At 39.6% G+C, this 14,168-nt stretch overlaps 1 protein-coding gene across 2 annotated transcripts in view; it reads left to right on the forward strand.

Moving 5' to 3' along the window:
- The first annotated feature begins 890 nt into the window (after nucleotides 1–890).
- The window catches only part of DCUN1D1 (defective in cullin neddylation 1 domain containing 1), a 30,699-nt gene continuing 17,421 nt past the window's right edge, over nucleotides 891–14,168 (forward strand). The window contains exons 1-3 of one of the 2 annotated variants that reach the window (XM_068990769.1): nucleotides 891–916; nucleotides 12,560–12,776; nucleotides 13,972–14,140. In XM_068990769.1, the coding sequence (XP_068846870.1) occupies nucleotides 914–916; nucleotides 12,560–12,776; nucleotides 13,972–14,140 (389 nt within the window). In that variant the 5' untranslated portion in view covers nucleotides 891–913. Of the gene's footprint in view, nucleotides 917–4,314; nucleotides 4,394–12,559; nucleotides 12,777–13,971; nucleotides 14,141–14,168 lie in introns of those variants that run through there. The other variant, XM_068990807.1, reaches the window with a different exon arrangement.

A 14,168-nucleotide genomic window follows, 5' to 3' on the forward strand; every position in this document is an offset into this window, starting at 1 on the left:
GACTTATAACCAAGATCGTTAACAACCCTTGTTTAAAAAAAAACACAAGTTCTTTATTTTCCAAACTTATCCTAGGAAGGTTGAAGAACTAAGCGGATATTTAGAGCAAGCCATAGGCACTGATATCCGACACCAGAGTGGCATGAATGAGGCCTAGAAACTCAATCCTCCTCGCCTGGAATCCTAGGGCCATCCCACTGGTCTTCCTGTGGACACAGGTCAGGGAAGAGCCTGGGCCATTCTAAAGGGCATTCCGGCTCCCACATGGCTAGACCATGGTTTCCTCTGGTATGTCCACGTGGGGGACCCGAAGCAGTCCAGATACTGGTCTGGGAGAAGAAAACACTTGGGGCTGGAGGTGTTTTTTTACTTTTTTCTCCACCCCTACCCCTTCACCCCCCGCCTTTTGGTATTGATGGGAAGGGGTGGTTTGGGTCGGATCTAGCGCGTCAGTCCTAGCCCTTCCAAGTGGTCCTCAGCTGCTCAAGCCTTCGGCCACCGCTCTTCCCCTCCTCGAGTCGGTGGAGACCCGGCCCGGCAGTCCGACGGCGTAAGGAGCGCGTAGGCAGCGTAGGTGGTGTCCCCCGGCCCCCTACACGCCGGGGGCCGCCGGACGCGGCGGGAGGATGTCTGCGCGCGCGGTGCGTGCGTCGCCCCCTGCCCCGCCCGCGCCCCCCCTGCCACCCGGGGGGGACCCCCGCACCCGGGGGAAGCCCCGCGCGGGGCTCCCGCCGCCCGCCCCAGTCCCTCCGCCTCCCGGAGGCCCGGGGCTGCCTCCTCGGGCCGCGCCGGGGCCGCCCCGCACTGCGCATGAGCGGGAGCCCGGCGAGCCCGTGAGAGGAGCCGCCGCCGCCGCCGCCGTCCATTCGCTGCGGAGCCGGAGGAGGAGGGGAGAGGCCTGGAGGACACCAACATGGTGAGGCACTGCGGCCGCCCGCCCCGCCGGCTGGGGGCCGGCGCAGCCGCGCACCCCCGCCCCAGCGCCCTCCGCCCCGCGGCGACCCCGCCGCCCCGAGCTTCGGCCTGCGGCCTCCGTCCCGCTCCCCGGCGGGGCTCTCCTCCCTGCCTCTCCCTTCCTCCTTCGCCCCTTCCCGCCCGGGCGCCGCCGCTACGCGAGAGCCGAGGAGGCGGAGCGGAGCCGGGCCTAGTCGGGAGCCCCGGGGAGTTTGGGACGCGGGGAGCGGCCCCCGGTGACTCTCGCTGGGCCCGACGCGGCGGGAGCAGGCGTTGGGGCGGGGGGAGGGGATGGGGCAACGGCCAGGTCCCTGCCCGGCCCCCACGCCGGCTCCATTGTGTCTGGCCGGGGACCGGGGTCAGGGGTTCCGGGTAGGAGGCTCCCCCCGCCCGGAGCCGGGGCTTCCCCCTCCGCCCCGCCGGGGAGAAGGGAAGACTTTCCCGGCGCTCCTCTCCTTCCTCCGCTCCGGTTCCAGCACCCTTCAAGTCTCCAGGCAGTTTTGCTTGGGGCGGGGTAACAGCCCTCTTCTTTCTCCATCACCTCTCGCTATGTCCCGTGCTCTTGGAAAATGGGAGTTTCACTGGCCAGTTGGTGGAGGTTATATTTACCTCTTCTGAGAACATGGGAGACCGCTGAGCTGGGGGGACGTGGGGGGAGGGGGGAAGTACGGAAGTGCAACCTGTTCTCATTTCATAAAATTAGGAGAAACAGACTTGCTACCTTTTGAGCACATATTTTGTTTCCTTGAGGTGGGAGGAGTAATTGCTTTATTATGCCAGTTAAAGAGCATTTGTGATTTTTAAAAAACAGTTTGTCAAGTTAGTCCCCTCTGCTTTTTTGTTTGGAAAATGTCCTACAAGCTTCAAGACGTGGTGTTCAAGATATCTGTTTACAGTTTGGTAATAATGTACCTGACTCTTGGACTTTTTGTTTTTCAGAAGCGATGTTTGGCATTGTAGTCTGAGCATGAGTTGAATTCCATGCAGGTTACTGTATGAATAGACAGTAAAAGTGATATTAGTGTCCTTTTGCTCATGGGGAACATAAAGGCCTCTTTGAGGAGGGTGTATGTGCTTCTGCTCCAGTGCCTTTGTTTTTGGTTGGTCTTATTTCTGCTGAATGACATTTAGCTCGTCTCAGCCTCCAACTTAGCAGAATTTTGGTGTCGCGTATGAATATGTGGTTTAGTTTACCATGTACTCAAGACCTAGGTTCTGCGGTAAGTTCCATGAAAGGTGACCATTTGTATTTGTAAGAAAACTTTGTCATAAAGTACTGGTTAACGTTTAGATTGATGTTACAGTGTTCAAAGCTGAGCAGGGCGGCTAAACAGTTTCCAATTTCTTAAGTATTTTGACGGTCATAGATGTTACTCCTAAAGTTTCCAGATGCTTGGCTTATAAGAGTAAGCTTGAAGTAATGAAATGTAATTCCCTGGTAAACACCCAGGGAGCCCATCGAAATGCGTTCTGTTCATAATAGCCTCCAATCACCATTATCCTCTGAAATCCAAGGTGTTGATAATGCTCATTACCTGTTCGTGAATTCAGGATTCACCTGATTCAAATGAGAGTTCACCTTGTATTGGGACTTGTAAGCTTTTGTCCTTTTATTGCTATTGAAGTAGCTAGTTTTGGAACTTAGCCATAACTCATTTAATTACACTAGTAATGGGAAGATATTACTAATTTAAAACACTTTTTTGTGGCTGAACTCAGATCATGTCACCAGAATTGTCTTGGTATGCTTTTGTTAGTTTGGAAGCTAAATCACCACGGGCCCTAAAAGAATTTAGGCCATAAGAATTTTCTAGTTTTTCATTGTAAGTTTATTATACTTAGAGTTATTTCTTGATATAATTTTGGGGCTAATGTTTCTCAGTGTGTGTAACGCAGTCCATCTCTAGAGCACATGTTATATTGTCACTCTGGGATTCGGGGTCAGACTTAAATGATGGACTATCTGAATTTTTTTTTTATATCTATTTTGTGTAAGAAAAAAATTTGTTCATTTAACCTACCTGACACCCACATAGAGGCCAAAAATAGCTCCAAAACTAGACAATATTTTGTTACTCCTGAAACTTTTTAAAAAGTGTTTGACTTCTGGTTTGTTTTCTTATTTGTAAGAGGACAGGATTCGATAAAGGTACATTCAGCTAAAATGTTTGATTTTAATGATTCTTCTTATATGTGTGAGAAGTTGTAGACTGTGTAACCTACTAGATTTTTATAGACTCACAGCATCATGAAATTTTTAGACCTGAAATATATTTTCAGAGATCATCTAATTGACTCCTCTTCCCTTTTACAGAAGAAGAAATTGAGGATGAAAGAGATTTTGAGGTTCAAGTTTGCAAAATTATTAATTGCAGAACTGAAACTAATTTTTCCTGGTTTTACTATTTTCCCCAGTACGTGTGGTACTTATAGTCTTAGCTCACATGAAATATAACGAAATGGTTGAAAATTGATTTGAAGTAATTTATTCATTTAAACAGAGGAAAACCCAAGTGTTATTAATGAAAATGTTAAATAACAAAACTCAGATGAGTGGTTAGTGCTGTTAATTTACTATGTTTTTAATGTTTTTTTTTTTAATGTGTGGACTTTGAAATTTAAGATTATATTTCAACAAATGTCAGAATTTGTAAGTCTAGGTTAATGTAGGCCTGTTCAAGGTTGTCTTCCTATTTCACATTGTTTTTCATATACATAAGTAGATTAAGGGAGGGCCTTAATTAATTTTAATAATTATTTCTTAAATGCCTACTGTATGCCAGACACTGTTCTGGGCACTGGGGATGTGGATACACACACATAGATACACAAACATATATATATATATATATATTTTTTTTTTTCCCTTGAGATAAAAATCCCTGCCCTGATGAGGGTTGTATTTTAACGAGGGAGAGACAAATAATAAGCATAGTATATGTATTTTTCTTCCTTACTGTGTTAGAAAGTGTAAAGTGCTTTGGGAGAAAAGCAGTGTTGGGTGGGGGGAATTGGGAGTGTTGGGGCACAGTAGAATTGGGGGTGCAAAATGATTTTTGCACCACTGATGAAGTAGATTTTGAGCTGACTGGGAGATGAAGGAGTAAGGTGCCCAGAAATGTGGTCAGTGAGTTTGAGGAACAGTGAGTCCAGTGTGGCTGGAGCATTGTGGTTGGGGGAGAGGGGCATGTTGGGCATTGGAGCAGATGAGGTCTGAGTGGTAAGGAGTGGAGACGGGCATGGGTGGGCATTGGAAGGATGTTGTGTTTTTACTCCAAGAGAAATGGGAAGCCAGTGAAGGATTCTGAATGGTATGATAGACCTTGCTTCTACTGTCTCATAGTGTCCTGTTACAGTTACAGATAATTATGTCCCAAGCAGTTTTTAAAGACAAGAAGAAATGCAGCTTCTGTGTGTAGAGTTTTGAATTCTGAGTAAGGTGACTGCCCAATATTTAATAAATACTAGTTGAACATCAAGTATACCTAACCATGCTAGTTAATAAAAATAGCAGAGTTCAATCTTTTTTTGTAGATTGTTTTTGAGTATGTAGTAGTTGGCATGTCATTTAATGACTATGCAAAAAAAACTGGGCCTTTGGGGAGAAGGAAGGACATTAGTGTTTATTGAGAACATACCCTCTGCTAGTCAAACAACTCACAGCAGTTTTTTATCTCCATTCCAATTTGTGAGATAGATATTGCTACCTCCTTGTATCATGTCTGAAAAAGGACGTTCAGCGTTTCTAAAGAGATGACCAAGGTAAAGAGCTAGTATGTGAGAGAGCAGGGATTAGAATCCTGGTCTCTGGTTACACACTTCATCTACCCCTCCTCTTTTTTTAAACCCTGCAAGCAGCCTTTCCGTATGAGTGTGGAATTTTTTATTGATTTCACTCTGGTTTCTTCCTTACATTGAATAGTGACCTAGTTGTTTCCATATCAAATCAGATGATCTGATGTAAACACTTAAGTACTTGAAAAATTAGAACTCTTTGGGTACATATGGTAAAAAAGTTGAAAGTAAAATTAACTCGTGGTGGTGGGACTTTTTTTTTAAGTTTTAAGAGAGCTGAGCTTGTTTGAGTCAAGTGGCTTTTTGATTATGATTTCATAGGTTGAGTCAAGCATAATGAAAATCTGTGAGAAAGCGCCCTTTTAAACTTGAGTGTGTGTTGCTCAAGTTGTGATAGTATTAGCCATGACATTTGATGATGAGAGATAGTTCCAAATAGGATTCAATTGCTTTGTGGACACAAACAAGCTCTTGAATAACCTGCTGACTATCTAGTTTACCTAGTCACTTTAGATGTATAGCCCCACCTAAGAAAAAGCCAGAACAAATGGGAAAATGCCACTGAAGTGTCTTTCTTCATTTTGTTGAATCCATTTTATATAATTAGTACCCAGTAAAATTGAGTGAACTCCAGGAGTTGGTGATGGACAGGGAGGCCTGGCGTGTTGCAATTCATGGGGTCGCAAAGACTTGGACACGACTGAGCGACTGAACTGAACTGAAAAGTGATTAGACTGCTTATTTGCATTGTAAAATTTTCAGAGAGATTTTACTTTTAAACAGTTTTTTGCTAAAGAATTCTATTGCAATCCACTTTCAAATCCCTTAACACTGAATAGTGTTCAGCAACAGAGTTTAAGTTGAAGTACATGGCCTATTCCTTTGTAATATTAAGATATTTGTATTTCAGCAAACATTCAGAGCACTGATTTATTATTCGAGGATTTTAATATTTCTAGGTTTAGGAATTGAGTAGACACCAAATTTTAGAATTAGGAGATTTAGTTTTTCAAGGATCATTTATTCTCTTTGTGAAACAAATATCCATGATGGTTGAATGCTAGTCATTATTATAACTTGTTTAACTGTGAGACTTTAAAAATCTCATTTAATTCTTTGTTGTTTTGTTTTTACCTTACTATTTTTTTTGTTACTATGAGATTTTATTAGAAAAGATGTTTGTGGGGAGAAAGAGCAAATTTAAATTAGCTGCCTTGCCTGCTTGTTAGATGTTCAGGCTTTAAGTTTGAGATATGAGTTGAAATATGACTAACACAAGTACTTTAAGGAGGTTATTTCTGTCCTATTATCAAAGGTAATCAGGAATTTTAGCAAAAATAACTTTTTAATAGAACAGTCTTCTCTAAACCAGAATCAAAACAATTTATTGATTTACAGTGGTAGGCATCTTTTGAAAAATAATTCTGAGGATGGGAAGGAGAAAAATAATTTAAACTTTCACCAAGGGAACATTTTTTTTAAAACCTTTGAGGAAAATCCTTTAATAACATACAAAACCAGTCTGGATCTTACAAGTGTACTTCTGAAATATTTTTTCAGATGAATTGCCATTATATAAAACATCATTAGGTACAGTGATTACATAGTATAGTACGCTGTTCCACTTTTGACTTAGAGCTAGTGCAGCATCTCTCTAAGAAGAGCTCATTTTAACTGTCATTCCAAGTGCAGGAAGTACACAGATGAATGATGAGAGCCACAGGCCTTAAGTAACTGTTCTAAACTGCAGGTTATAATTTATGTGAATACTGAGGCCTTGGGGTTTTGTTTTGCTTAATATTTGAAATTGTACACATTTGATTATATTTTCTGGCTATAATCTGTACATGTTTTGTTTCTTCTCTGAGTTTCGAACTTGCTAATTGAAAAAGGGAACCCTGACTTTCCCTAATTTTCCCCTTTGTATAGTTAAAGCTATAGATTGTGGCCATGTTTTTAAAAATAGACTATGACAGGACAGTAAACACATTTTTCTTAGAAATAGTCTATCCACCTCTTCTCCCCTATCCCTCTTCCCCAAAAAACCTAAAAGGAAGTTCTACTCCTAAATTAGTCTTTTGGTTAGTAAGGGAATGCTTAATATGCAATTTTTGGGCAGAATGAAAATTTTATACATTAGAAAGGAAAAAGACCAGTTGATTAGTTATTTAACTTTCCATAAAAATAGGTGAAGAAATATTGCTCACAATTCCCCTCTCCCCACAGTGCACACAGTAATTGCTCAGTGGTTGCACTTTTGCCCTTTTTGTTTTCTCTCTCACTTGACGACAGTGTAAAATAAATGGAAAAACTGCATGCCTTGAAGCTAGGCACCAAGGTTTCATTTCTGGTTCCGCTACATTTTGGGTAAGTCTGTCTTTAGATAAGAGGAGCTCTGAAGCTTGATCTCCACATTGGTTAAAAAAAAAAAAAAAAAAGAATCAGTGATAGGCAGTTGGACAATTAATTATTTAACAGTTGAATATCTAGCACAGAGTTGGCACACAGTAGGAGCTCAAATGTTAGCTTTCACTTTTCTGATTATGGTAGTTGTTATTCTTTATTACTATCTTACTTACACAAAGTTATTTTTTTCTCTGGAGTATATTCTTTGTGGACTTGTAGGGAGTCCTTGCTGTATTTTGGTTACAGTTCTAAGAGTTTAACTTGAATTAGTTAAGATAACCTTCACACCCTGTTTATAAGTGAAGAAACTGAAGCACAAAGAGATTAAGTAATGATCCTAAAGTCACACAGCAATTAAGAGGCACAGGTGGGATTAAAATCCTACCAGTCTTGATTCGACAGTCTGCATTCTTTGCCTCTCTGTTGCAGGTAGAAGGGAAGAGAATTTTAGTGACTCCTACCTAGATTCTTAGCCTGGCTTTCTGATAGAACTTTGCCCCTAGGTGAAAGTCTTCTCTGGGAATAGAAAGTAGTCTGGTTAGTTGAATTGATTTTTCTTGTACTTTAGATTTCAGACCTGCAATCTGTGAGAAGGCCTTTTTATAGATGAGTGGTTTGGGATGTTGGTAACATTTGGCTATATCTGCTGGATACTATGTATCATATATAGAAAGTATGATTTTCTGGACTTAAACCAGCTCTTTTAAATTTCAGATGAAGTTAAACTGTTAATTACATGGTAAACACATGAGAACCACATCCAGAGCTTTTAATGAAAATTATGGGTGATCATTACAGTGTTTGAATTTTTAAAACATTGTCTTTTGTGAGGTAAGACTCATCAAATCCTGAGATAACTAGAATTGAGTTAGAAAACTAATTCTTTTAAAAATATAAAGGCCTTGGTGTCTGTCTTATTGGAGTTTAGACTGAATTTGAAACTTAAAGGATGCGAGATTGAAATTTAAGGGTGAGATTCTATTCAGAATAATAGAAATAATAAAATCTTAATTTTTTGTTTTAAAAATGCCACCCGTTAAAATTATTTTATTTTGAAATTGTTACCTAGAAAATAAATTTCCATGTTCAGTGTTTTTCTTGATGGAAGTACTTTTGTAACTTTATTATCATTTTTTGTTTTAGAGCTTTTTTGAGTCCCTATTCTTCTATCGCAATAGACTGTTAAGTTCATTCACTTTGCTGTATACTTGGCTATGTCCAAAGTATTTGTCTGATTTTTTTTCCCCCCAGATAAACTGTTATTTTAAATGTAAATTCCAAAGTTCTTGAGTAGAAAAAAAAATCGCAAACATCTGCTAGACTTAAGTATTAATATATACTGATAACCACATTTTTTTAATTTTGGAAAGATGAGTAAGTAGATGCTTTTTACTGTTCAGATTACAGTATTTCTAACTTCAGTAATCTTTGATATAATTGTTACTAGCTTTCTATTACACGACACAGTGTTTCTTTTTCTCCCTCCCTCTGTTCCTTCCTCTCTCTTTCCCCTTTGTTTTGCTAGAATTAGAAATAATTAGGGTCAGTTCAGTTCAGTTGCTTAGTCATGTCCAACTCTTTGCGACCCCATGGACTGCAGCACGCCAGGCTTCCCTGTCCATTACCAACTCCCAGAGCCTAGTCAAACTCATGTCCATCACGTTGGTAATGCCATCCAATCATCTCATCCTCTGTTGTCTCCTCTTCCTGCCTTCAATCTTTCCCAGCATCAGGGTCTTTTCCAGTGAGTTGGTTCTTTGCATCAGGTGGTCACAGTATTGGAGTTTCAGCTTCAGCATCAGTCCTTCCAATGAATATTCAGGACTGATTTTCTTTAGGATGGACTGGTTGGATCTCCTTGCAGTCCAAGGGTCTCTCAAGAGTCTTCTCCAACACCACAGTGCAAAAGCATCAATTCTTTGGTGCTAAGTTTTCTTTATAGTCCAACTCTTACATCCGTACATGACCACTGGAAAAACCATAGCTTTGACTAGACGGACGTTAGTTGGTAAAGTAATGTCTCTGCTTTTTATATGCTGCCTAGGTTGGTCATAGATTTTTTCCCAAGGAGCATCTTTTAATTTCATGGCTGCAGTCACCCATCTGCAGTGATTTTGGAGCCCAAAAAAATACAGTCTGCCACTGTTTCCGTTGTTTCCCCATTTTTTTTGCCATGAAGTGATGGGACCAGATACCATAATAATTAGGGTATATTCTGTATTTTATACATTTTACATACTTTGCCAATATTGAATTTCCTGAAAATTTGATAATCTGTAGATAGTTTTCACACTTGAGTCCTAAGGATTGTATTGCTTAATCGTGTTAAATGACCACCCTAGTTTGTTCCTTTTAAGTAAGTCTTAAGTAGCATGTACTACATTTGAGTGCTGAATCATTGTAGTTGTCATGTTTTTGCTCTTAGGAAGATACCCATTGGGTTTATAGTAGAAATAGAGACACTCCATCTGTTTTTTATTCCACCTCAGTTTTCTGTCCACTTTCTCATCCCTTATAAAATACTTCTTTGCTGTCTGAATACCCTTTTCCTCTTTCTCAAGGTGATAGAAATTTAAACCTTTGATCTGTACTCTCAAAATCAGAACTCCTTGCCTGGTGCCCCCTTGTGGCCTGGGCAAAGGGGATAGGTGTGTTGTAGCTCTGCTAAATAGGCTTGGGGAAAGGGTGGATCTGTGTAGCCCACTCCAGCTTCCTCTAGGTAGCCTTTGGGACTACAGAGTTGAGTACATGCTCCCTAGTAAGAGAGCAGGTGGGAAGATTTATTCTAGGCACAGAGAGCTGACAGAGGAAAGGTCAGAGTGCATTAAGAGTACAAGAAAAGGGAGGGTGCTCATCAGACTTTGCACAATGGAATTGCTCATCACGACTTGGCCTAGCAGAAATTCGTACTGTCGGTTCTCAGTGAGGTATCGGTTCTTAGTGAGGTATCACTCATTAGCCTCTGTGGTGTTGGAAATGGGTAGCTGCAGCCCTTTTTCTTAAAATATATTGCCCCATATACTGGAAATTTAAACCCATTAAAATAATTTCTTTTTGCATACATTACTTATACTTTTATTTCAAGTAAGATATGAAATGGAGTTAATTCACTTAGATAATTGTTAGTTTTTATGGATAGGACTGTTTTTATCTTTGTCCCCCCAGTTTTCTAATATCTTGCTTTCTGACAAAGTCATTAGTACAGTGAACAACTTTTTGACTGGCAGAAGTGACTTAAGCTGTGTTTTTCCTCCCTCTCTTCAAAACTCATTCAAGCCTCAGGAAATAACATGGGATTTAATACTGTATGATACACCCCTGCCGCGCCCCCAATAGTCTTGATTGCTTTGCTGCCTCTTACCTTTTAGGAAAATGGAAATGTTTAATTAAAAAGTTATTTCTAGATTGTGGCCTGTAATTGTTACCCTTCGAGGTTAATCTCCAGCACTCTGTGCAGCATTATACAGTGGTCAGCGATGATCATAGTGACCCTCAGGTACTACCCTGTTCTTCAAAGGATTAAAACATGCTACATCTTGTAGACACTGTATCACTCACACGTATTCTATCTCTTAGAAAGGGTATATTCATTTTAGAAACAGCTTTCAGTAGCAAAAGTTGAAATCAGAGTGGTTTCCTTTCATTTCAACAGTATATTAAGACAGGTATCTTCCTTGTCATTTGATTTCATTGTGGGTTTGTTGCAATTGAATAACATCTTTAGATACTTTTCAAGTTGGGACTCCTAGACATTTGAGAGATGTGTCAAATAATGGGATATGAGTTATATGGTGTCCAGAAGTGGTAGATTTATTTATGAAATAACAGGAGGCTAGTAAATTTATAGTTTCTCAATTTTAATGGAGAACAGAGGTTGAGATTTTAATGTGTAATCCTAAGCAGTAACACATTTACAGAGAGAGAAGAGTATGGCTGACAGATTAGACTCCAGGGTATTAAAGATGGGGTTGGTTTTCATATTTGATTTTTGCATAGCCTTATTTTTACTCTGTGAAAGGTGGAAATATTTATATCTTCATTAGTCTTTTTCCTGAAAACCTCAAAAGGTTTATAAATATGTACAGCAAGCAGTGTGGTTTATAGAAAGATTAGTAAAACTCAGATTGATGAGATCTTTCTGTTCTTGACCCATTTCTACTAATAACCTGGGTGATTTTCTTTTAACAAATTCCTTAACATTTGGGGTCTGTTCTCTCATCTGTATAATCAGGGGATTGAGGTTTGTGATCTGTCTGTCTGGGCCAGATCAAAAATGCTTGGGTTCTCAGATGTGTTGCTTAAAACACAGAACACTGTATCTATTAATGTGTGTCCTACTCACATGGTTTTTTCTCTTCATTGGCAATAATAGCTCAGGAAGAACCCAAGTATTTTGCTGAGAGATGGTATTAGGACTGGCGAGAGGGAAAGAGTAATAGCAGGGAGGCTGAAATTACGCAGGAGTCAGCTTGCATGAGGAGACGAAGAATGTGGCCCTTGAAACTGGGAGAGAGTGGAGGGCCTAACTGCCCTACTTTATTTTGATTAGGTCTCAGGGCAGATGAGAAATGAGTATGTGTCAACACAAGGCCAGTGAGAGAAGGTTATTACAGTAGAGTCTGGCTAGAGAGAATGTCTGCTAGGCTCAGGCCAAGAGAAAGGTAATTTCTTTCATGGTGAAAGAAGGAGAATTCTATTAAAGATTACCTTGTTTGGGAGGATGCCGGGCACTTATTCATATTTCACTGCTTCTGGTTTGACTGAAAATATGAGGGAATTCTATTGATAATTACCTTGACCCCTGACCCCTGTAAGGGGAAATGTAGAGTGCCTCATATTCTGTTGCTTGTCACTTTTGGTAAAAAACAGCAAGAAAACCGGGGTTGGGGGTGAATAGGGTGGGTGGTGAGGTTGGGGAGAATTGTACCCCATATCCTTTACAATGTGTTTTAGGACTGCAACAAATATCTGTTAATCTCATTGTTCCTCAGGGTCACTTGAATGTTCTGACTGGCTTAAATAATGTCATCTTCCCCACCACTCCTTAAGCATCCCTTGGAGCTTTGTGCTTGGTTAAGGTTCTGAGAGTTAGCTCTGCTTCCCTCCTAGAGCCTTTATACATGCTCACAGGACCCACTTTTAGGAGAAATGCAGGGTGGGTGAACTTCTTTTGCCTCTGTCCTAGTTTCTTTTCCAGGATGACAGTGAGTTTGTGTTTTAGATTTTTTTAAAATTTGCCGTATTAAGAGATCAAAACATTAAGCTAAATGTTTTATTATTTTATGAGGCACGTGTATTGCTAAAAATGATTTAGTAAAAAAAAAAAATGATTTAGTCAGCAGTATAGAAATACTTAGTCTTTTGTGATGTTACAGAGTTTCAGTTTATTTTTTGGTTTCAATAGAACAAGTTGAAATCATCGCAGAAGGATAAAGTTCGTCAGTTTATGATCTTCACACAATCTAGTGAAAAAACAGCAGTAAGTTGTCTGTCTCAAAATGACTGGAAGTTAGATGTTGCAACAGACAATTTTTTTCAAAATCCTGAACTTTATATACGAGAGAGTGTAAAAGGATCATTGGACAGGAAGAAGTTAGAACAACTATACAGTAGATACAAAGGTGAGTGTTTGTGACTTTAAATATTTTGAACCAGGTTTTCCAGAGTTACATGCTTCTTGTGAGAAATCAGATAGTACAGAGGACATTAATCGGGTAGATGTGTCTAACAGAGCTCTTTAGATCTTAGAATTAATTTAAGAAATCTGAAAAATTATTTCCCTCTTTTCACTAAAATTTCTTCTTAGTGTCTTTATTTCCTTCCCCTTTATTTGCCTCCTCTTTTCCTCCTCTGTTACCCAGTTTGAGAATGGGGGCTGGGGAGACTAGGTTTCTTCCCCTCATTTTTGTAAAACTCAGCTGAGCCAATTTTAAGGAAACCTGTCTAATAATTTTAATAACTTTTAAATAATTATAAAGTAATATATACTTGTAAAAAGTTAAACAATACATAATAGATTGAATAAAGAAAAAGTCAACAGTTTCTGTGTCTTTTATTTATTTATTCTCCTGAGAGAACCAATATTTAATAGCCTGGTGTTCAACTTTCTGTGTCTTTTATGCAGAAATATATATATATATATAGAATTATTTCAAAGTTTTTCCAGAGGTGGGGTTATATTGACATTTTAAGCATAGCTCTTGCCCCAAAGTCAAAAGATGTGCACAATTTTGTTTTGACAAAGTGTATGAGTACTTTTTTCTTCTTGTATTTGTATCTAAATTTTTGCTTTCTGAAAAGTAAATTTTGATAGTTGGGGGTTTTCTTTGATTTGAATAGCAGATGCTTGTCTTGTGATTAGAATTGAATCACACAGTTTGGTTTTTCTGATGTTCTCTAAGAAGTGATTTCAATAGTGAAATTAAACTTCAAGGAGAAAAGAATTTCTGTATATAATACTGTTTAGAGTGCCTTTGTAAAATGTGGATATGTTCAGTAAAAATCCTTTTTTCCCTGTATAGGAATGTCAGATTTTCTGGTGGTGTGTAAGTATGGGACTCTCTTCATATGAATAAATGAGACTTTTAAAAACCCAGGTCCTATCTAGTGCCTATCTTGCTGTTTAAGAATGCTGTTTCAGGGGTAAAGTGGCTTTAAATATTATGGGGGAAAATAACGGTTAAAACAGTATTTCTTCATATTTTTGGTCTGTTGTGATCATTTTAAAATATGGAACAGAAAGCATTCCTTTTCTCAGTTTTAGGAATAGCATAGAAAGTATGGCACTAATTTCATATTGTACTGGTGTTTTTAAAGATCCTCAAGATGAAAATAAAATTGGAATAGATGGTATACAGCAGTTCTGTGATGACCTGGCCCTCGATCCAGCCAGCATCAGTGTGTTGATCATCGCGTGGAAGTTCAGAGCAGCAACCCAGTGCGAGTTCTCCAAACAGGAGTTCATGGATGGCATGACAGAATTAGGGTGCGTCTATGATCTTCATATGAAATTA

This window comes from Capricornis sumatraensis, chromosome 1, assembly GCF_032405125.1.
Source record: "Capricornis sumatraensis isolate serow.1 chromosome 1, serow.2, whole genome shotgun sequence".
NCBI lineage: Eukaryota > Metazoa > Chordata > Mammalia > Artiodactyla > Bovidae > Capricornis > Capricornis sumatraensis.